The sequence below is a fragment of the Natator depressus genome, chromosome 13 (assembly GCF_965152275.1).
Source record: "Natator depressus isolate rNatDep1 chromosome 13, rNatDep2.hap1, whole genome shotgun sequence".
Lineage (NCBI taxonomy): Eukaryota > Metazoa > Chordata > Testudines > Cheloniidae > Natator > Natator depressus.
In genome coordinates, this window is record NC_134246.1 from 30,724,762 (window position 1) to 30,750,203 (window position 25,442).

General features: G+C 40.9%; 1 protein-coding gene across 7 annotated transcripts in view; it reads right to left on the minus strand.

Moving 5' to 3' along the window:
- PHF20 (PHD finger protein 20) overlaps positions 1-25,442 on the minus strand; it is a 176,293-nt gene that overhangs the window by 110,170 nt on the left and 40,681 nt on the right. For all 7 annotated transcript variants that reach the window (XM_074970384.1, XM_074970389.1, XM_074970388.1 and 4 more), the window contains exons 3-7: positions 17,321-17,492; positions 16,795-16,879; positions 14,811-14,890; positions 2,179-2,566; positions 1,498-1,605 (exon numbers count right to left, since the gene is read on the minus strand). In XM_074970384.1, the coding sequence (XP_074826485.1) occupies positions 1,498-1,605; positions 2,179-2,566; positions 14,811-14,890; positions 16,795-16,879; positions 17,321-17,492 (833 nt within the window). The remainder of the gene's footprint in view (positions 1-1,497; positions 1,606-2,178; positions 2,567-14,810; positions 14,891-16,794; positions 16,880-17,320; positions 17,493-25,442) is intronic.

Below are 25,442 nucleotides of genomic sequence, written 5' to 3' on the forward strand. Positions count from 1 at the left end.
AAGAGATTTGGAGTGCAGTAGTGGGCTCAGAGCTGGGGCAGGGGTGCGGGAGGAGGTCTGGGGGAATTTGGGTTCGATGGAGGCTCAGGGCTGGGGTATGGGTGCGGGAGGGGGTTCTGACCTGGGGTAGGAGGCTTGGGCTCCAGCCAGGCAGTGCTTACCTCAGGCAGCTCCTGGGCAGTGGCACCTGCTGCTGCCAGAAGCGGCCTCAATGTCCAGCACCTAGGTGGAGAGGCCAGGTGACTCTGTGCAGTGTTCGCAGGCACCGCCCCTGCATCTCCCATTGGCCATGGTTTCTGGCCAATGGGAGCTCTGGAGCTGGCACTGGGGCAGCGCACAGGGCTTCCCTGATCACCTCTGCTCCTTGTGGCTGCAGGGACATGCCCGTTGCTTCCAGAAACTGCGCTGACCCAACTGGAATTTTAACAACCTAGTAAGCCCAGCTTGCGGCTCCAGCTCTGCCGGGGGGGGGGGGGGGGAGAGGGGGAAAGAGGAGGAATCAGCACACATCTCGGGGTTTCCAGCCTGCAGTGCAGAGACTTGCCATGGGCCAGATGAAATGAAGCAGCGGGCCAGATCCAGCCCACGAGCTATAGGTTCCCCACCCCTGATCTAAAGCTAACATATAGATAACTAAACATAAGACTAGCAAAACGTTGCTGACAGTCACAGGGTCAGCAAGCAGCTTCACTTCGAAGCTAAGAGCTGGTGAGTAGAACTAAGTGGCATTTGGTGCATGCCACCTTTCTATGCCCTTGATACAGAACAAGAGGACTCTTGGGGCACATGTGCATCATATACTGCTCACCAAAAGACTCCAAACTTGAGTACATGAGGAAAATGTGTACCATCATCAGTGGAATGTGCATATGGACAATCATTCAAATAAGCTAAAAAGAAATTGAGCTCCTTAAATCTCGTAGGGCATGTTAAGGTCCAGAGGGAACGTGATTACCGAGGTATTAGCAGAAGGCTCATTAATCTAGTATTCAAAGGCATAACAAGATCCAAGGGCTAGATGTTGAACCTACATAAATCCAGGTTAGAAATAAGGTGAAAATATTTTTTAATAGTGAAGATAAATTACCCAGTCGAACAATCAAGGGATGTGATGGATACTCCATACTTGACATCTTTAAATCAGCACTGGAGGTCTTTAGTAAAGATATCCTATAGTTAAACCACAATTTATTGGGATTAACTCAGGAATCACTGGGTGAAATTATACGGCCTCGACTACTTAAGGAAGTCAGAGTTGAACACAATGATCCCTTCTAGCCTTAAAAATCTATGAAATCTTGCTTTCAAGACTTTTGTGGGGACTACTTACAATATTGCTACATTTTAATACCCGACGTAAATCATTGCAACAGATTCCCTATATAACACATATAGCCTTTAGACCATCTAAAATTAAAATGCAAAGACAGTATTATAGAAAGAACAATGTTATAAAATGCCCTAAGTTACAAATGTTGAAGTACTAAAAATACTCACACAAGTTTTTTTCAACCCTGGTGCGTTTTGATGGGACTTCCCCTCCTTTAGGTATTTTCCGCCTTCTTAATTCCAATGTTATTGGCTGCAATGTTTGAGAACTTTGCTCTACAAATTTACATAAAACCAGAGGAATGAGAGTTGACTAAATATAACATTAAAGTTAGTTAAAATACTCAAATTTTTATATTAAAAAAATACAAACTCACTTTTTCAGAGCTTTATTAAAAAACTAATATTAGTATCTCTATAATTCTGCAATTTTCTTTATTTCCTTTCCTCTTATTAGCTATTTTGGTACATCATGACTGACTCTTTAGTAAACATATTCATTTTACCATATAATCCCATTTATAACATCACATATTGTCATGTTAGTGTCGACACATATCAGTTCTGCAACTCTCTCCTTAAAAATCATGTCTCTATTACTAAATTTTTAGACCTCTCTACCAATGTTATTTAAACACAACCAAATATGTTGCTGGTTGTCATGACCCAAAGTTGTAATTAATGAGCTAAAATAAGCGCTGTAAGAGCACCATTTATTTCCATTTACTTAGTACAAAGATCCCCACACCCCAAATCAGAAAAGAATGCAGTACTGAGCTGCTCCGCATCTCCCATTCCCTACAAGATTTTATACAATACTGCCTAAATACAAATCTTTTAAATACTAACCTGTTGGGGGTGTTATAGGTGGTCTACCACGTTTTCTTTTAGTTTCCTTTAGGTTTTCTGGTGGACTCTTCACATTGTCATTTTCAGATTTCTTCTCAATTTGAGTATCTACTGAATATTCCATATCATGTTCTGATATATTCTCTTTGTCTTCTTTCCCATTCTTAGGTATATTTTTTTCAGAGACTTTGCCTTTTTCTGAGATGACTATTATTTTTCCTTCTTTATCAGGTTGTTTTGATCTTTTTTCTGTCTTTAATACCTTTTCATCCTTGTCCTTCTTAGCATTCTCTGTTGCTTTCCTCTGTTCTTTAAACTTCTCCCGTTTTTCAGGAGATGAAGGGATTTCATTACCTCTCTCTTTAGGCCTAGCATTACCCACAATATTCTAAAATAGAGAAAACAGGAAGTGAAAAATGCATGATACTTTGCGTTTTGAAATTTGTGTATATTTAACATAATTAAAAAACAAAACATAAGCAAAGGAACAGGGGTCCAAGTGTCATGTCAGTATAACCCATAAATTAAAATTTTAAGATTATAGGCAGAGAAATACACTAAAACCTGCCAACAGTGACCACTCATGGGGGCTAACAAAAGTAGTTGCTTGTAAGAGGTGGTCTCTCTTCAAAGGCTTGCTGTGAAATGGGCACTTTTACAAGGTACAGAAAGGCTACTAGTGTTACCAACGTTTCATGCTTAATTTTATTTACCTATTAAATGAACATTACATACAGTATACAATACAGTACTGTATTTAAAATCTCTCGGTGGGTTTATTAATTCAGTAGCACAGTATGTTAATCAAAAGAGGAAATTCAGTACACTAATTAAAGTGCATATTTTCTAGACTGAAGCAAAAGACAATTTTTACAATTACCTGTGTTATCAGAAAGTCTACAGTAGCTTGTATTTATTTGAAAATGTCACTTATTCTTGTCTGCCTCTGCAATAGGAACTTGTTTACCATTTTTTTCTGCATCGTTGAATAGCTCTAAAAGTCGGTTATTGCCCTTTTGAATGGCAAATGCTTTCATGTTTTTAATCATATTCTTGGCTTCAATCATAAAAATTATTCTTCCTGGTGTTCAGAGACACCATTGCTATCCCCTCCATCATCAGTTTTTGTGTCACTGTGAGAGCTGTCACATATCTATGAGTCTATGGCTTGACATTTTTTAGGTTTGTAGCAGGCGTTGACCTGTCAGTGACCTCATCAGTTGTTGCAAGGTTCTCATCAATCTGGTACATCCTCTCAATCAGCAGGCCAAAAAGACTTTGCAACATGTTAGCTACTGCAAGAGGAAGCTCATGTTCATCTTCTAGATGATCTGCATTTGGCGAGTCCGCATTTAGCGAAGCATTTTTTGATGGTGCTTGGCTCAGTCTCACTCCATGCTCAAATGAACCCAGTGTATTCACGCAAGAGTGAAACCCTTTTCAAATGCACTGGACCCAATGAAGTTACGTCAGATTCCATTTGATGAAGAATAAATTGCATTTGCCTGTTCCAAAATTTCAGTTTTGAATAACCCCAGCATCCATAGGCTGTTACACAGATGTGCTGTTTGGGGGGAAAGAAACAAAGTTTAATGTTTTTGAGTTGAACAGGGAGGTGGCATGGGGCATTTTCCACAAACTGAATTTTATGTCACTGTAGTAACAGTCTGCAGTCAAATCTTAGTAACCATTTTTCAAAAAGCTCTGAGTTCATCCATGCTTTTTTGTTGAATTCATATTCCACAGGCAACTCCTCGATATTCAACTTGCCAAAGCCCCGTGGGCATTGGGATTTACCAATCAGTATAGGCTTTTCTTTATCTCCATTCATGTTGATGCATAATTCAACAGTGATTCTTTCTTTTGAATGTTTCCCATTTGAACATTTGACATGGAGGGTTTTGCTAATGCTGCTGTCTTTAAAAAACAGTCCAGTTTCATCCATATTATAGATTTCAGAGGGTTCATAATCCTGTATAACTTCAGCTATCTTTTGCTTCTAATCTGAAGCCAGATCTTGGTTAATGTCTCCACATTTACTGCATGCTGTACCAAAGGCAAGGCTGTGCCTCTTAAACGATTCAAGCCAATCACTGCTGGCTTTAAACTCCCGTTTTCCACCTCCGCTGCGAATTTCATGTCTTGAGTCTTTAACATTGAACCAGAGACATTTACATGATGAGCGACAGTGGATTTAAACCACTGATAAGTGAGAAAACTGACTTCTTTGTTTCCAGGTTTAGCACATTTAATTTTCATTGAAGAATTTGCATTTGACACAATCAGTGAGAATTTGTGCCTTCCATTGTAGCAGGTTTTGGATTTGTGTTTTTCCAACTCCAAACTGTTTGGCAATTTGACGGCAACTGGTACAAGCTTCTAGCTGTGATACCACTTTAACATGTTGCTCCAGTGTAAGAAACACTTTGGATTTGCATTTTTTCTTTTTCTCTTCCATGGTGAATTCTTTTAGCTTTAAACTGTAACATACAATAGTGTACACATTCACATCTTCCTTTAAAGTTCCTGTCTGTTCAAGTTCAACTTCTGGTTCATGTCGAGTATGAGGCCGTATGTTGCAGAAATCATAATGTAAAAAAGAAAAAATATCTTTTGCTGGAAACTTTAAAGAAACAGACTAATAAGCAAAGATCAGTTTCTCCTACAGGTTTGTTTTTACGAATGAGAGTAAGAAAATGTCATCACTGGTCGCAGCTGACTAGTCGTTGCTCTTCACAGTTAAATTATAGGGCAGTGGTTTTCAAATTTTAGCGACCCAAGGACCCCCATTTTGATTTACATTTTTCAGGGACCCCCAAGCAACACCACTGAGCCCCAGGCCCTGCCCCACTCCACCCCTTCTCCCAAGGCCCCACTCCTCCATCCACCCTCTCTCTGTTGCTTGCTCTTCCTGACCGTCACTCACTTTCACTAGGTTGGGACAGAGGGTTGGGGTGCAAGAAGAAGTACAGACTCTGGGAGGAATTTTGGGTGCAGGGTGAGGGCTCTGGGCTGGGGCAGCATGTTTGGGGTGCAGGCTCTGGCTGGGCTGCGCTTACCTCGGGCGGCTCCCAAAAGCGACTGGCGTGATCTTTCTGGAAGCAGCTCCTAGGCAGGGGCGCCAGGGGGCCTCCACATGCTACATGCCCACAGGCACCACCCCCCGCAATTCCTGGGATCTGTGGAGTTATGATTGCTCTCTATAAATATATCATAGGGATAAATACCGGAGAGGGAGAGGAATTACTTAAGCTCAGTACCAATGTGGGCACAAGAACAAATGGATATAAACTGGCCATCGGAAGTTTAGACTTGAAATTAGATGAAGGTTTCTAACTATCAAACGAGTGAAGTTCTGGAATAGCCTTCCAAGGGAAGCAATGGGGGCAAAAGACCTATCTGGCTTCAAGATTAAACTCGATAAATTTATGGAGGAGATGGTATGATGGGATAACATGATTTTGGCAATTAACTGATCTTTAACTATTCATGGTAAATAGGCCCAATGGCCTGTGATGGAATGTTAGATGGGGTGGGATCTGAATTACTACAGAGAATTCTTTCCTGGGTATCTGGCTGGTGAATCTTGCCCACAGGCTCAGGGTTCAGCTTATCGCTATATTTGGGGTCGGGAAGGAATTTTCCTCCAGGGCAGATTGGAAGAGGCCCTGCAGGTTTTTCGCCTTCCTCTGTAGCATGGGGCACAGGTCACTTGCCGGAGGATTCTCTGCACCTTGAAGTCTTTAAACCATGATTTGAGGACTTCAATAGCTCAGACATAGGTGAGAGGTTGATTGCAGGAGTCGGTGGGGGAGATTTGTGGCCTGCATTGTGCAGGAGGTCAGACGATCATAATGGTCCCTTCTGACCTTAATATGAGTTGGCACTCAGTGCAGGGGCAGCGCATGGAGCAGGTTAGGAAGGGAGAGTGCCTTAGCCCCATTGTGCCACTGGACTTTTAGCACCTAGTATCTCCTGGTTTAGCTTTAGTAGCCTCCGGGAGATAGAGGGAGGGGGAGGAGTTGATGGAAAGAGAGGGAGGAGTTGATCAGCAGGGGCCGTGGACCGCCTTGAGTACCCTCGGGGATGCCCAGGGATCCGCAGACCCCAGTTTGAGAAACCCTGTTACAGGGGAAAACGTTCCGTGGTCTCTGCAAGTAGTCACTCATGACAGGTGACCCCTCTTCAGAGGTGGTCACTAAGGCAGGTTTTACTGTATTCCGATACTCACTGAGCAATAGGTTATCAGCACAATTCATTACCACACATCAAAACTCAAATACTATTCAAATATTTTTAAAGGATAATTCCAGACAAACCAAATCATCTGCAAAAATGCTACTAGTACTATCACAGTGTGTTTTAATTTTCTACTTGATATGGTCACCTGCCACAAAAATTACATCATGGTATTCAATTCTATGAACTGAGCTTCAAGTAACAGATTTAAAAGTTGCAAGTACAAGCACGTTAAAATGTAAACTTCACCAACCCCTAGTATAATGGTCTCCAAGTCTTTCTGATACAGCAACCCCAGCTAGGCTACAGCATGTCTGAATACGCTATTTGATCCAGTTCAAAAGCCACTGGCCTGACAGAGTGTTTTCACTTTGTATTCTTTCTGATAGGAAGGTAATAAACTGCCAATATCCCTTTTAATATCTAAGATATGTAACTAAACTGTACTTGGAAGACTAACGCTTCAGAAAAACACTGAAAACAATAAATGGAATTGTAAAATCAAATATGGATGACATGTCAAAACTATTTCAAACTGCATAATGAAATTGTATAATGTATATCTTCCAACCCTTGAAACAGCTGATGTCATATAGCCACTAGGAAAAACTTTCCACAATAAATACAGGCTACCAAAGTAGGGACCAGATTTCAGTCTCATGATCTCACTGATCAATAAGTTGGAGGATAAACATTCACATCTTTGAGAAACCCTGTTAAAAGATTAAAAAACCTGAACCCTCCCCCCTCAAACGGGGATACAGTAAGCAGAAATAGCTGTTATAGCAAATATACTTGCACTATTGGTAATCCCAAACCTATCAAGGATAAGAGAAAATCCAAGCAATTAAGTCTAAGATAAGAACTTGGAACCCCATCTTTGGATACTGCATGGTCTTTTCAGTGATTCCAAAAGCAGACTGATGGCCAAAAAAAAAAAAAAAAAATGTAAAGGATTCACTACCACACACCAAGTCTTTCAGATTCAAACATCTGTTATTTATGTAGCCTGCTAAGGCATGTTTCACTCTTTACAGATATAGAGCTGAAGGAATTACTTTGTTCTGAATGCCCACTGCCTACACTGCTTCATGACATAACAAGAAAATCTGGAATCCTAGCTTCTCCTTTCAGCAACTAATAGCCAATGATCTGTGTGAGAATCTGCACAGCCTGTTCCCTAGCCAAAGGAACATACAGAGAAGGGTCAAAAACAGAGTCAAACAGTTTTTCCAACCTTGCAGACAATGAGTCTGCAGTCTCACAAAACAGATGAATGTGACTTTCTTGCCACCAAATCCAGTAACCCTTGATAAAAACTGATTTAACCATACAGTTCATAGATTGCCCCTGGGGGAGTTCTGTGCCACTGCACAATGCAGAATTTCATTTTCCCCCACAGAATGGGTGCTACAGAGTTGCTGGCCGCTACCAGGGGCTGTTGTACCCAGCAGAGCCCAGCTCTCCAATACAGGACATGACTGGGAGGAGGGGGAGCTGGAGCGTTCCAGGCAGCTGCAGTCCCCAGCACATCATGAAGGAAGGAGGCAGCAGGCAGGAAACTGTACAAGCCCAGAACCCACCATCAGGCGGTTTCTCTCTCTCTCTGGATTCCTGGGTTCTGGGAGGTAGGGGATGCGGGTGTCTGGGCTGGGGGGCGCTCCGCAGCTGGGCTCTGGGGAGTAGGGGGTGCAAGTGTCAAACTGGAGGGGTGGAGTTTTCCCTCAAGATGTGCCCAGCTGGCACATGTGACAAACCCAGACCAAGAAATCCAACAAAAGCATAACAGAGAAACAGGAACTGGGCTGTTGTAGGGGCTTCTAACTCCCTACTCCTTGGGGAACCTTTTTGTCAGTACTGTTACAGACATACTTGCTGACAGGTATTTTGAAATAAATTACCAAAATAATTGAAACTAGTGTGATTATATTGTGTTATTTTCATAAATAAAATGTGCAGAATTTTAAAATATTGTGCACAGAATTTAATTTTTTGGCACAGAATTCCCCCAGGAGTAAGATTCCAAGGCCAGAAGGATCAATGTGATCAATCTAATCCATATAACACAGACTAGAAAACTTCCCCAAAACAATTCCCTGAACAGGTTTTAGAAAAACATCCAATCTTCATTTAAAAATTGTGACTTATGAAGAACCCACCACAACACTTCGTCAACTGTTCCAATGCTTAATTACTCTCACCATTAAAAATGTATCCTTATTTCCAGTCTGAATTTGTCTAACCTCAACTTCCAACCACTGGATCATGTTATACGTTTCTCTGCTAGACTGAAGAACCCAATATTAAATATTTATTCCCTATGTGGGTACTTATACACTGTACTCAAGTCATCCCAATCTTCTCTTAAATTAAATAGATTGAGCTCTTAGAGTCTATAGAAGGCATGTTTTCTAATCTTTTAATCATTCTCTTGACTCTTCTCTGAATCCTCTCCAATTTATCAACACACTCTTGAACCGTGGGCATCAGAACTGGACACAATATTCCAGGGCCAAACAAAGGTACAGCCTCTCTATGCCTGCGCAATATCCCCCTAATTATGAATCCCAGGATCACATTAGCTTTTTGGTCACAGCATCATATTTGGAGCGCATGTTCAGCTGATTATCCATCTTGACCCTTTAACAGCGCCTGTGGGAGGCCTAGTATGGGTCACACACTTTTACTCCTGGGGAAATTCTGCGCCAGTGCATAATGCAGAATTTTGCAGAAACTCATGTTGCGCACGCACAACTTTCTCCCCCCTACCCCCCGAAATGGGCTGCAGAGTTGTTGGTGGCCACTAGGGGCCGCTGGACCTGGCAGAGCTCAGCTCACAAATAAAAGACAAGGGGGTGGGTAGGGGAAGAGAGAAAGAGAGAACTGGAGGGTTCCCAGCAGCTGCAGTTCCAAGCACACACTGGAGGAAGGAGGCAGCAGCGGGCAGGAAACTCCGTGGAAGCCTGGGACCCAGCATCAGGCTATTTTTCCCTCTGGATCCCTGGGCAGTAGAGGGTGTGAGCATCTGGCCAAGGGAAGGAGGGGGGCCCTGCAGCTGGCCTCTGGGGGGGAGGAGGGGAGTGTCTGGAAAGGATGGTATTCTAGCAGAACTGCATAAAGTAGCAGGCCCCAAGGCATTCCATGACATCTTGAGTATCATTTGGGAGGAAGAAGAAATGACACAAGACTTAAAAGATGCTATTACTGTAACACTGTTCAAAAACAAAGGCAGCAAAGCGGACTGTGAAAACTACAGAGGCATTGCTCAACTCTGTACAGTAGGGAAAATACTAGCTTGCATTCTATTGAACAGATTTATTGCAAACATATCTGAGGAGAATCTGCCAGAAGCAGAGTGTGGTTTCAGATCAGGTCATAGTACTATGGACATGATCTTTGTCCTAAGGCAGGTCCAGGAAAAACATTTAGAGCAGAACATGGACCTGTATATGCAGTTTTCATTGATTTAACCAAAGCTTTTGATACTATCAATAGAGGGGGTCTATGGGCTATTCTGCATAAACTGGGCTGCCCAAGAAAGTTCATACAAATCATCATCTGTTCCATGACCACATGACAGTACAAGTGCTCACCAGTGGTGACTTTTCACACTCATTTGAAATCTTTAATGGAGTGAAGCAAGCCTGTGTACTTGCTCCAGTGCTGTTCAACTTGTTGTTTGCCTGTGTCCTCAGCCATGCCACAAGGGATTTGGATCAGGGGATATAAATCTGCTACCGACTCAATGGCTCTTCTTTGATCTTTAAAGCCTCAATGCCGAGACCAAGATGCTGGAGAGACTTCTCATCGAAGCACTTTTTGCAGATGACTGTGCCTTGATGGCGCATAGACATGACCTTCAGGTCATCGATAGATTTTCTGAAGCATCCCAGCTCTTTGACCTCACCATCAGTCTCAGGAAGACAGAGGTCTTGTTCTAACCAGCACCTCATTCCAATGGCCCAGTGCCAGCCATCTCCATCCAAGGCACACAGCTGAAAAATGTGGATCAGTTCAAGTATATGGGCAGCACCATCTCAACTGACAGTTTCCCTGATGAGGAAATTTCCTCCAGAATTAATAAAGCCAGCCAGGTCCTTGGCTGACTCTGAACAAAAGTCCTTAACCAACACAACATTTGTCTCTCCAACAAATTGACTATCTATAGTGCAGTGGTTCTAACGTCTCTCCTGTATGGATCTGAGACGTGGACTCTTTATAGACATCAAATTAAACAGCTTGAGCAATTTTCACCACATGTGCTCCCTCCACTCAATAATGAGCACTCTCTGGAAGGACAGAGTGACCAATATTAAGGTCCCTGAAAGAGCAAACAAGACCAGTGTTGAGGAAATGTTACTGAAAGCACAACTTAAATGGACGGGACATGTCATCAGAACAGAAGACCACCATCTCCCAAAAGAAATCTTGTATGGGGAGCTGAGTCAGGGCAAAAGAAAGAAGCGTTGTCCATATAAGCACTTCAAAAAATAATCTGAAGAGCAGTCTCCAGTGGGCTGGCATCAATCCCAAAGAACCTGAGCAAATGGCTCAGAACAGGACTCACTGGTGGTCTGACAAGATTAGCACGTAACAGGTTTGAGCAGGATCAACAAATTCATCTTCAGGCTGCAAGTGAAAGGTGCCACAGAGCTGTATCATCAAATATAAATACAGCCTTCGCATGCCCTCAGCGTAACAGACTGACTTCGGAGTCATATGTGTAGCCATAGATGAGAACTGCGACAGTATCGCCACAGTCAGCGATGGACTACCAACAACATTTATTGTAATCTTGTGCACAAGCTACACGTGCAGAAATTAGGTTGGAATTAAGCTAAATTATTGATTGTTGTATCTGATGACTATGATTATATAGGCTACAGAGAGGCTCAAAGTAACAGCTCAACTAACTCTTAAATGACACTGTGACATCATAGTAACTAAACTAACCAGCACCCCTTATGCTACCGCTACTTTGTATGTAACAATTCTCATGATTGTAATCACCCTAGCATGAGGGAAACTAAACACAGGTCAAAAATTCTCATCAGCAGATTACTAGGCCCAACTGTCATTGCTCTTCAATGATTCCATGGCTTCCTGATAGCTTGGACATTGGTGTTTGAAAGGCTCCTCATGGCATGGCACAGGGCAGGGGGAACAGACAGAGGAATGCACAGTAAGCCTTTAAAGCACAGACATTGGGACCCAGGGACTGGGTTCTGCCCTCCCGCCCACACAGACACCCTAATACAACCCTCTAAACCAACAAGGCAATTACAAATTAACAGTCAGATTAACCACTTAACTCTGGCTGTTGTGCCCTGCTCTGGCAATGCAAACAGCTATAAAATCTAGCTTAACTGGCCAGCAACTATGGCTGCTTTGGTGTGCCAACAAATGTGCTCTTACATGGTAAGAAAAAATTTAATTTAAAAATTTATGGTTGATATCTTTAAAACATCAGAAACGCTGTATAGCAGATTCTTTTGCGGTTTGCTACTTCCGGTTTGTGTATGAAATCTGCTAATTTTAAAAATTCAGGAAATTGCCAGACCAAAAATACTCCATTAAAATTCAGTTAATATTGAGATTATGTATCTGTAATTTAAGGGTTAAAAAAATTACATATTACAAGGATGTTGTAATCATCCCAAACCAAGCATTATGAAGTCAGGAAATTCAGATTAAAGGTTATACTTATAAGAAATACACCCAAATAAATGAATTCTACCCAGTAGTGATGCCACAAGGATAAAAATCTACAAAAAAAATCTGCCTTTAAAAATCAGTTCAACCATAAACAAATGCCTTAATAATAATAATATATGATTATTACATGGTATTACTAGAGAGCACACTTAAGGTTGTTTGAGTGGATCAATTATACATTTCTTACCTTAACATATTTGGATTTCTTTTAAGTGTAACGTTAACAGAATTTCATGGGTTTTTTATGCTTGGTTTTTCCTTAATTACAACATCCCTGTAGTATTAAATAACCGGTACATATGTTTAACCTTAAGTCTATCTTCACACAGTTCTTCTGTCTGTGAATAAAATATTAGAGTATTTTTGGTCTTTGGACTCCAAGACCAACTTCCCTACATTACTCAACCCTGAGACACTGAATGGGAAACAGGTGATTTCAAGAGCTTTGAATGTGACTGGACTGTTTATCAATATCTAGATTCTTGCATGCTGTGATGATAAAAAGGTGTCATCACTGCCACACATGGGGTGAACTCTGAAAAGGGTCTCCTGGCTTACTTTGTAGGTTATTTGATTCCTACCACAGGGATGAGCCGAGGCAGTGTCATAAGAGGAAAAACCTTTCATACACCTACACAATTTTGTTCCCTTCTGCAGTTTTTTTCGAGCAAAAAAGCAGTGGGAGGTATTTGTATAGTGGAAGTTTGAAAAATCTGAAGAATCCAATACCCAAATGCTTTATGGCCACTCCAAGTCTGAATCCTGAAAGACTAGCAAAAGGATTTTTCCTCTACGTAGAAAAAAAAATAGCAATCCAAAACGTTTGCTCGATTCTCTTTATCAGTCTTTTATTTATTGTAATTCAAATGCCTTTTCCTTTACTGGAGGATTAAGTAAATTTAATGGAATCATACTTAATTCCAACTGAGGATGTTAGTTAACATATGCAGAAAGACTTAAATGACTTAGGAACCTAATTCCCCTTTTACTGCGACTTGAGCTAAGTCATTCAGGTTCTTCTGAAAATTTTACCCTTTCTCCCTAATTATGATACACTAGAACATAACCAGAAAATTTGTCCAGCACAGCATCTCCCTTACAACTACAAAAGAATGGTATCATACAGCATCAGAGGCCACCCCCATGGTTACTGATAGGGAAAAATCTCCAGCACCAGTGCACGAGACACACATGCATGCCTTCAGAGGAATGGACGTATGTAATCAAATAAAAAATTATGCAGAACATTTCATAAAAAGATCATTCAGTGAAATAAGACACACATTTTAAATAAAATAAATCCACTTGTCATTGCAATGAAGATTCTTCCAGGATCTCCTCCTGTATTGACAACAGAAGAGATTAGCCAACAGACTCTCGCCTGACAATTTCTGTTGGCATGGCATCTGAATGAAGAACCATCAAATCTAGAATTCACTTCTTCCACAAGTCTGACAGATGCCCAGCCTACTGGCCTTCAAGTTTTGGTGCACAGCTTTTGCCTAAGGACATGACTGTGGGTTATGTTTACAACCTAGAGCTGGAGTCTGACATTTTATTTGACAGTGATCAGCTAGTCTCACACACACACACTTCTTAAAACGATAAATGTGGTCAGGAACAACTGTGTGATGGGTATACATTTAAAAAACAAAGTTATCACAGGATATTATTAGGGCAGAGCTGATTAAAGTATTGACAATACATGACAGATATGATACAAACTTAAATCACAATCCTGTAGTGATAAATTTCTAATATTTATTTAAAATCATTTACTGGTTAAGAGTCTCGATAAAAACAATATTACAGAACTTTTACTATAAGCCTACACTAAAAAGTTACACATCCTATTACTTGAAATTCACAAATTACAATGAGGAAAAGAGGAAGTGCTTCATTCTGCTATCATGCGGGGGGCGAAGGGGGGGGGCGGGAGGTCTTTAGAAGTGACCCAATTCTTGTTTCTGCCCTTGGCTAAAGGATATCACTGTGAATGGGGAGGGGGAGTAACGTGCCTTATCAGGCAGAAGAGATCCTCCATGGAAGAAGAATGTGGGTGAAGAGAAAAAAAACGTATCCCCCTAATGCATCTATGAAGTGAAAGCTTACACCACTTAATGTAGGAGGCCCTGAATCCTCCCTCATGGAGGGGTCCTGAAGGGTAGTCAGACTATAACTAGGTGAATTCTGGGCAAGTATTATATTGGATAGGAAAAGAATTATTCCTGACACACACCCACGCCCACCCCCTCTTTTTAAAAAAAAATTGGGCAATTTTAGCAGTTTTGTTTCTACTGATATTACTGTTTAAAATAAGTAAGACACTTGTGCTATGTTTGAAATGACCCCCTATAAACCTAGAATGTGTCCATTTTGAATCGTCCACGAATCGAAGAAAGGAGCCTTAACCAGAGATACATAGAACATCTTTGTTTCAAGACCTATTTCTTCTGAGAAGAAGCAGCAACAAACTTGAATATTCATGAGCCATACCATAAATTGCCTTTTTTCATTTATTAGGTTTTCTTTGCCCAGTGGGTATCATATTTAGTGACAGATAAGTGTTCACTTGATGGATTTTTCACTGACGCCAACATGAACAAATCAATTGAACTGTCAGATTTAAGCAACAGCTAGTCTTTTAGAATTAAATTGGAGAAAACAACATTTCTCACCTGATCTTTGGAAAAAGCTTTGACGTGAATATTTTTGACAGTCTGAACTACTCCATCATAAAATTTCACAGTGTAAGTACCTAAAATTTGAGAACACATCCTGATTAACAGTGTAATTTAACTTGCATTTTGATAATTATTCAAAGAATAAATACTGAGCATTCCAGTTCTAGAGATGCACATCTGGTTCTAAGTAAAAATTCACTTTTTTAGGGTTACGAAAATGTGTATCCTTAAACTTCAGACATCTTTAATGAAACATGTATGAAGGGAGAATACAGTTTATTTCTTCTAGTTTTGTCTATATTAATGTAAGAATGAGTTTATTAATAAAAATCATGAGTAAAACAATTTGTCAGTACACACGAAAGCATGCATGTTGGGATTGATGAAATTATTTCTTAGACATGCTTTCAACTAAAAAAACAAAACAAAAGAATTAATTTTGAGATTAACAAATAGAAAGGGAATCAAAATCAAATTAAAGAACATGAGCAATTCCTTCCCGTTTACAGTATTCACACTGGTAGTGCCAATGAAGGCAGGGCGTGCAGGAAGTAGGAACTGGCCCTGTGTGTTTAACCTGTAAGTTCTGCAATAATTAAATGTATTTTGTAGGTGTTCCTGGAGTTTTTGCAATTGGTGATTGATTGATTTTGCTTAAACTTTCTGCAACTGAGATGTTTTGTACTATTTTGCATCTCTCCTAAATTATGAAAATATTCCTATAGATTAAAAAAAATTTTAAATTAAAAAAAACTGTACCCCCATGTGACGTTGTTGCAATGACCAAGTTACAAACACATTTATAAATGCCTTACATCCTGCTGGACAAGAGAAGAGCCGAGAAATTATGATGCTAAATACATCTAAACTCTGCTCCTGCATAGCAGTGTGTCAGACTCAAGTGTTTCACATTTCTACCCATTTCTCTCATATTTTAGTGACCTATATTAAGAATCATTAGGCTGAAAATTATTCTGTAACTCTCTAAGCGATATCCACAGCAAATAATCTTGAGAGAGCTGTATTAAATTGTGGAATAATCTCCAAAAGAAACTGACACAAGCTTCATTGTTTGACTCTTTGAAACTGATAGTGGACCATATTCTATTAGCTGATCCAGCCTACAACTCCCAAACAGCATTCCCTACAGTATATTTTCCAGAAAGCATACTGTAGAGGTAACAAATTTGAATTCCAACTTCTATGAGGAGGAAAATAACGCATTCTGCTGAAAGTAAAGCGTACCTGATTTAAATGTAGAATAATTTAAGTTTCAACAGAAAATACATGTCTACGCTCTTTCCCACTTTTATGTATTTAATAGTGGGCCTGACACACTCATCAAGAATACAGAGATAGTTTTGGTAGAAGAATGCTTTGTGCACCTCTGAAAAAGAAAATAAACCTCAGACCGCTGCATTTCAAGGAAGATGAATTCAGCAATACATAAGATGGTCCCAGATATTTAAAAAGACCTTTGTATTTTATTCATTTAGCCTGTGTCTTCCAGATATAGAAAAAATACATTAAGGGTGAAAGCATTAATGTGAATCTTAGAGAAATAATTTTTCATCAAATTGGATCCTCTCATTTAAGACAAAAAGATTATGTTGTGCCTTTTCTCTGCTGCCAGCACTTCTTTAGCAATTATGTGAAGTGGCTTTAAAAAAAAACAAAACAAAAACGTAATTGATTCTCCTCGCCCCCCCCAAGTTAGGTCATTTGGTAGCTCATGCTAGCCACTGGGGAAAAAAAACAAAACAAAAAAAACTGCACAACATACCCACTTTACGTATCAACAACATTTAATGAGAAGTTATAGAATTGAAAAACTAACTTTTTCATAAAATTAACACACTGTAGTGTAATGACTTTTCTTTCAGAGATGTGCCATGTTCTCTGGAAGCATGAGGAAATTCTGAACACAATGGAAGTTACCCAGTCATTAAGTAGAACAAAATGAATAGCTGTGACTTACCATCCTTGTTAACAGAAGTGACTTTGGCAGGATAAAAACGACAATCAGACCAGCAAGCCAATACCTGATCGTTTATACGAAATCCCTACAAAGAGAAAAAAAAACTAACAATTTACACTTCCTGAATTAGAGAAACAAAATTAGGAAGATTTAAAATATACTGCTTCATTAAAACACTAGAACTATTTATTTGTTAAAAGGAAAAAAGCAAAAATGAAAGGAACACCCCATATCCTTCAACTGGCAGCCACTGCAGCAGCACTTGTGCACAAGAATGAATTTACCTTGGGCTAGATATGTAAAAAAGAAAAGTTCACACCATTCTATTGAGACTGTAGGCTCCTTCAGGCAGGGACTGTTTCTTCCTCCGTCTGTACCACACCAATGACATTGTCAGCACTCAGCTATAATAATCACAAATTATATCTGACCACGTATTCAGGGACCTTAATGGGTTTGGATAAAAGACTTTGTACATAACTAGCTGAATAATGGGAATTCACTGAACACTCTGTTTTCAACTTACACCACATCCATCTTCCTCATGTAACCCCTCTTTCCGTAGCTGTATTTTCTCTAAGGGACGCAGATAAGGACTGTCCCAACAAAACCATTCATCATATCGGTGGTTCCAGCGTTTGAAATGGATAAGCACTTTTCCTTCTTCATAGTCAATTTCTTCAATATGAGCTGGATACCTATGGAAATAAAGAGTTCACTAAAATAACTCTGGTGAAGAATAAAATGAGATGCCTCAAAAATTAGTAGGATTATTACAATAAGGCCATACATATATCTAATGGTTCTCCTGACACTAGCAAAAATGAAAAGAATGATGCTTAAGCAGTCTACAGTGGTACCGAGACCTGAAGATATGGGAACAGCCTTTTCCCATAGTTTCTCTATTTTTGTTTTATTTGTTTTATGTATAGCTTCTACAAACAGTAAAATAAAATATCTCTTCTATCCACATAAACTATGTTTTATCTCACTGTCTTTCCAACAAAGGTAGCAAGACACACACACAATTTTGGGATGCCTCTTCAATCAACAGGGCTAGTACTCAGAGACAGCATACTGGACTAAAGTGGATCATGGATCTGATCTAGCATGGCAATATCTATCTTTGTAAGTATACAAGATTTAACTATTAAAATACATATCTGATTGTGCCTAGTGATCCAGATTGCTCAGTATATATGACCTGTCATCATCATTTACCAACCCACCAGTCTGTGTCATCTGCCTAGTTAACCAGCAATAATTTTATATTTCCTTTCAGGTTACTGATCAATATTGAATAGCACTGGGATAAGAGCTAATCCCTCTGATACATCCCTCTAGATACACCTTACTCAAACCCTCAACAAGTTTTGAGATTTATCATTTAATGGGAATATTGATTTTGTACATTTTTTTAAGTCAGGATATAATGTAGTAATAAATCGATTATCTAACAGAAAAAGTATATTACACAAGTTACCCTTACCATTCAAACTTGTAATCTTGCCAACCAATCTGATATTGTACTTTGAGAAGAACCTATTTCCAATTACAATAAATTTTTATTGATAAAGTTTGCGATCAGCAGTTCCACTACTTCGCCCAGTATGGACGTCATAACCAGCATATCATTATCAATGTCATTTCATTATAAATTGCTTTATGTTCTCCTTAATGTTTATGCATTGTTTAAACCCAATAACTTTGCTCAACCTGCACATCTCTCATGCCTCTGTTCTCCAATAATGACAGACTAAGTGGTGAAGTATCATTCTGGGTTCAGTACACAACTCCTCATCAATTGAGGGATCTATTTCAGAAGATGGAAGAAATAGTGGACTGCAAGTGGGACCACCCAACAATTATTAGTAGTGACTGAACCTATCAAGGACGTATCAGTAACACATTAACTTTAGGGAGACCTCTCACTACAGCTACCATTTAACAGCCTGCCACATGTGCAGACAGGAACCTCATGGATATAGACACTACTCCTATTTTTCCCGCCCAAGGATAAAATACATAATTTCTCAAACTGGTCCCTGGTTGCCACAATACCCTTTCTATCCAATAACTATATTTGGCCACGTGCCAGTAACAAGAGAACACATCCAAAATCTCAACACTGAGATTATACACCAACTTCTTTGAAGGCTAAATTTCATTGACATAGTTAAAAAGATACTCCAGTTTTAAATCTCTCCAAGACCATATTAGAGTTTCAGGAGCATCCAAAGCCGTTACACAGGGTCTTCAGAACCCCCAACATGGGCAACTTAACTCTTTTACTCCAGCTAGTGTAAGGTATAAAATCAAACAGGAACTCAGTGATTCTGTCTGATCAAGGAGTAATGGAAGTAAGCATGCTCATCTAAAAAACTGCAGTTTATTAGGATTTAAGTAGTGCTGTCAAGCAATTAAAAAAATTGCAATTAATCACGTGATTAAAAAAATTTATTGTGATTAATCGCACTGACAATAATAAAATACCATTATTTAAATATTTGTGGTTTTTCTACATTTTCAAATAGATTGATATTACAACACAAACAAAATGTACAGTGCTCACTTTATGTTTATTTTTGATTACTAGTATTTGCAATGTAAAAACAAAAGAAATCGTATTTTTCAATCAAATACAAGTACTGTAGTGCAATCTCTTTATCATGAAAGTTGAACTTACAAATGTAGAATTATATACAAAAAACCTGCATCAAAAATAAAACAATGTAAAATTTTAGAGCCTGCAACTCCACTCAGTCCTACTTCTTGTTCAGCCAATTGCTCAAACAAGTTTGTTTACATTTGAGGGAGATAATGCTGCCCGCTTCTTGTTTACAATGTCACCTGAATGCGAGAACAGGTGTTCTCAGGGCACTGTTCTCATGGCACTGACCAGTGTTGCAAGATAGTTATGTTCCAGATGCGCTAAAGGTTCACGTCCTTTCTTGCTTCAATCACCATTCTAGAGGACGTGTGTCCATTTTGATGACCGGTTCTGCTCGGTAACAGTCCAAAACAGTGCAAACCAACACATGTTCATTTTCATTATCTGAGTCAGATGCCACTTGCAGAAGGCTGATTTTCTTTTTTGGTGGTTTGGGTTCTGTAGGTTCTGCATCAGAGTAGTTGCTCTTTTCAGACTTCTGAAAGCATGCTCCACACCTCATCCCTCTCAGATTTTGGAAAATTCTTAAACCTTGGGTCAAGTGCTGTAGCTACCTTTAGAAATCTCAAAAAAATCTTCTTTGCGTTTTGTCAAATCTGCAGTGAAAGTGTTCTTAAAATGAACAACATGTGCTGAGTCATACTCCAAGACTACAACATGAAATATATGGCAGAAGGCAGGTAAAACAGAGCAGGGGACAAAATTCTCCCCCAAGGAGTTCAGTCACAAATTTAATTAACGCATTTTTTTTTTAAATGAGCAACTTCAGCATGGAAGCATGTCCTCTGGAATGGTGGCCGAAGCATGAAGGGGCATACGAATGTTTAGCACAGGGGTTCTCAAACTGGGGGTTGGGACCCCTCAGGGGGTAGCGAGGTTATTACATGGGGGGTCGTGAGCTGTCAACCTCCACCCCAACCCCGCTTTGCCTCCAGCATTTATAATGGTGTTAAATATATTTAAAAGTGTTAATTTATGAAGGGGGGAAGGTAATGCTCAGTGGCTTGCTATGTGAATGGTGTCACCAGTAAAAAAGTTACTGGTTTAGCATATGTGGTACGTAAATACCTTGCAATGCTGGCTACAAAAGTGCCATGCACATACCTGTTCTCACTTTCTGGTGACACTGTAATTAAAAAAAAAAGAGGGCAGCATTATCTCCTGTAAATGTAAACAAGCTTGTCTGTCTTATCCATTGGCTGAAGGAGGATTGAGTGGACTTGTAGGCTCTGAAGTTTTGCACTGTTTTGTTTGAGTGCAGTTATGTTAAAAAAAAAAAAAAACTACATTTGTAAGCTGCACTTTCACAACAAAGATTTCACTACAATACTTGTACGTGATGAACTGAAAAATACCATCTTTTATCATTTTTACAGTGCAAATATTTGTAATAAAAAATATACACTGATTTCAATTACAACACAGAAGGGTGACAATCCCATACCATGCCATCCTTACTTCCGTGCTGCTGCTGGCAGCGACTCTGCCTTCAGAGCTGGGCTCCCAGCCAGCAGCCGCCGCTCTCCATCTGCCCAGCTCTCAGGCAGCTCTGCTGCCAGCAGCAGGGCAGAAATAAGGGTAGCAGTACCGCAACCCCCCCACCCCACACACACACACAATTCCTTTTTGGGTCAGGACCCCAACAATTACAACAAGGTGACATTTCAGATTTAAATAGCTGAAATCATTAAATTTATGATTTTTTAAATCCTATGACCATGAAATTGACCAAAATGGACCATGAACGTGGTAGAGCCCTATTCACTAGCAATCCTCATCTGCAGGGACGATAAGGTATAGATCTTCCTGCCCAGAACATCCAACCAGTTGGAATCTCTATCCTTAAAGGTAGACTTGAACCAACTCTGCCAGGCCCTGTCATTTACCATCATTACTACCAGGGAGTTCTGGGCTGGATGGGAACAGAACTCCTCACATCCCTGCATAGGACCAAAGCAGCACTTCAAGTATTTCACCACCGAGGCCAGTGTACTCTGTAGGGGTCTCATCGGCTCAATGAGTGCATCACTGATCAGGAGGCCCACTCTCCAGTGGACGGCAGGCTGTAAAATGTCCACCAGTTTGTGCGAGTTCTCTTGGAGGAACTCTGCCTGGTTGTCCAAGACATACCAGTAGACGCATCCCTCAAAGTCCTCCAGGATAGAAGGCAAGGATTAACTCAGCAACACAGCATTGTCCAGCAACAAGGACGAAGATCTTGGCTGACCCAAAACTGGCTCTCGTTCCCAGGAAGTCCTACCTGGGAGGACAACAGCAGTTCTGCGGTGAGGAAAACCACCAATGGCCGGGCCTGAGTCTGATTCAGATCCACCACTGTCAACCTGGAGGGTAATTTCAGCTTTAAGCGGGATCTCTGTGAATGAGGAGCATCTCACCAAGTCCAAGGTCACTAATATGAGTAGGGCAGTAGTTCTCAACCCGCAGTCCAATCAGCACAGAGCTGTGGCCCATGTGACATCCTCACATACAGGCCATACAGGTAGTATTGGATGCGGCCCACAATGGTAAATAGGTTGAGAACCACTGGAATAGGTCATTGGTGACCAACAGGGACCAGGCCAGGAACCTCCGTCCTGGCCACAGGGCACGTGCCAACCCTGAAAGCTATACTGGTCCACTGGTGGCCCCTGGATTTCATTAGGTGATGCAGAGCTGAACGACAACTCCTCCAACTTTGAATCAGAGTCACAAGATCTTGGCAACGTGAGCAGAGCGATGCCTGAAGGAGCCAGTAGACAGCCCTATTCATCCGTTGCCCAGAAAGAGGCGAGAATCAGTGCCCTCAATGAAGGTGGTACTGAGCAAGCTGGTGCCACAGAAAGTGGGCAGTACTGGGGCAAACATCAGTACCGGAGCACTTGAAGGTGGCAACGTCGGGGGCAGGAGAGGGAGCCGCTTTGAAGTGTGGAATGCAGTGGGCCAATGAGAGTCCCAGGCCAAGGTTCCCTGCACCGATTCCAGTACTGGCTCCATCCCCAACATAGAAGGGAAGTGTCCGGATGCGGAGCCGACAGACACAAAGGTTTAGTGGCTTCCTCCACTGGAGGGGTCACAGGCGGCACAGCCCTGGGAAAGTCCTGGACCAAAAGGCAGAGGTCTGTGGCTGCCTGGCATGTCAACAACATGGACACAGTTGGTACCAGTAATTCCCTTGTCAGTACCACACTCAATGGACACCCGGAGACCAGAACTAGAATCAATGGTATGAAGTTTCTGCCCTTCCCACTTGGTAACAAGGAAGATCAGAGGTACCTGTGCCATCCCACACACCAGAACCGGGCCTGTGCCAGTCTGCACTTTTCCTGGGGAGGCAGGTACCCTGTGATCTGGAGCAGTCCCAAATGGTCTTATGAGACCTCCTCTTTGGCGCCGAAAAGGAATGGATCCTTCGTCTCTTCAGTGAGGCACCTGCCCCAGAATAAGAGCTGGCAGTGCTCTCCGAGTCCAAGGGCGATCTTCAGCCCAAAGAGGGCCTCTGTACCAGATAAGGCCCCATGGCTTGTTCAAGCAGGTGCTGCTTGAGGTGAAGGTCCTGCGCCACCCGATTCCACTTTTTAAACAATTTTAAAATTAAACAGCATTTCTTAAGGTGGGCCTTGCTTAGACAAAGCAAGCACCATGTGTGCGAGTCACTCTTGGGGATCTTCCCTCCACAAAAAGGCATGTTTGAACCCTGGTAAGGGCAGCACCAGGGAACACTAACTACCCACTAACACTAAGTAACTGATGATATACAACAATAAACTAAGGTAAGACCAAATGAGAGTTTGAGAGACTACAGCCACACAGAACTCTCTCATCGCCATGGGTGATAAGGAACTGAGGGGGGTCAGGGTGGCACCCTCATAGCCAGGGGAGGGGGCACAGCCATGAGGTGCAAGAGACGACCCCCTACGGGTACTGCTAGGGAAAAGGCTCCGGCACATGCATATACTTAAGTGGAATGCACATCTGCATCTACTCAAAGAAGAACCAGAAGATATCTTCAAATTATTGGAAACTTTTTACAAGCCATTATACAACGCAGAAAGAGATGGAAGTCACAATGCTACCTAACACTTTAGGACATTCACCTTCTACAATTTTCTCAAATACAAAGAGATGTTAGATTAGGAAGTGTGGTCAGTTAGGTGCAAGTGCGCTTTCTCCGTGTGCTGTCCCAGCCCAGATAGTTGGTTCAGCAGACCTTGACAGTACTACCCAGAAAGACCACAGACTCAAGTTTGGCAACAAAGGCACTCAGCCAGGTTTATTTCCCTCAAGACACAGTCCTAGCACCCTGGCTCCATGGTTACAGGTACACAATACGAGTGCCTTGTGGCAAGGAGCAGCTCAGTCCACAGCAGGAGTCTCTACTGTCCCATTGGCCACACAAAAGGTTACAGCAAGGTACCCCAACATTTATAGAACAAACAACTTACCTATCACCTTATGCATTTCATGACATCTGCTTGTTACTCCCCTTGTATCATGCTCCAGGTGTCTCAGGCAAAACATCCTCTTATTTGGTGTGAGGTCAGGATGTTCTTGGACTATCTTTTGGAGTGTGTTCTCACATATACCCAGTAAGTGTTACTTCTTAGGAATGCCTATGTTTTAGCAACACTAGCAATACTTTTGCCAAAGTCATATGTTGAACAGCGAACTTGCAAACATCTACTTTAATACATGGCCTAACTTTGGTTCATAGCCTCTGGTTCAGGCCTCAGGTCATGTGCCAGGCCCAGTGCTCCAGGATCTCTCACCTACAGGGAGCATCCATGAAAGATTTACTGAAACCCAATCTAAAACACTGCCAACAGCTCGATCACACCACCTGCATGGCTCCCTCTAAATTCTATAAGATCTCAATCACTATGACCTATTTGGCAGAAGACCACAACAGACATTCATAAAAGGTGTGTACTCTAGAAATACACAATTACTCCTATCCCCCAAAAAGAATAAAGATGTCCTATCTTGCTCTGCATGAAGACTCTTTTAAAAGACAGACTTCAAAGTCAACACACATTATCAAACAATCATTTTACCTATCATCCTCCATCTCAATCAAGCAGGACTCATGAAAGGTGGAACGACCTCTGACAAGAATTTGAAAATCAATCCCTTCATCTGTCGTGTCCAGATATACACAAGAGACCTTCCTACTAGCTGAGAATGTCAAAAGCGTTTCAGTAAGGTTGAATAGCTCTTAAAATTAACTCTGTACCAAAATTTTCTATCAAATAGTTGGCGACAATGTATAATAAACCTGTGTCTATAACTACAACATACTTAAGTCATCTGCCTTTGCCTGGAGAAAGGGGTGGCCTTGTTTGGTGCTCTTTCTGCCACTCTCTTCCATTTGGCACTAGTACTCGTAGCAACAAAGGTCTGACATTTTGAGGAGGCAGGCATACCAATATCATCCATTAAACATAAGCTCATGTATTTCCTGCACAAGGCAGCAGGATCAGAAGGCCGCCTAGTAAAGGCTGGCTGAAGATAGACACACAGATAAATGAATTGCACATTAAAAAACAACAACAAAAGTTAAGGTGTTTAAACAAAAAGAAATTTAGTCTACTGAGCTACCTTTAGAGAACATTATGGTTGCATGATCAGGCAAGCAAAGCTATAATCACCACAAATTTCAAGGTAACACAACCTTTACTCTGCTCCTTGTGCACAAGCATTATAACAGTCTAAATTACATGACCACATACTTCTCAAATACTACATTATAATGTCAAACAATTTTTCCACTACAACTTTAGATGGATACACAGCATCCTGGGGTAAGGTGTACTATTCTATATAAGCAGACAATCTAGAATCATGAAAGTCAATTGAAATAAAAATGCAATAAGACATGCTACACAGTGAACATATACCGTAGCATATATAAGCACTTAAGTGAAATTGTACATTAACTCTTTCAATAGCTATAGTACTGTAAGTGGGTGTTTCATTAATA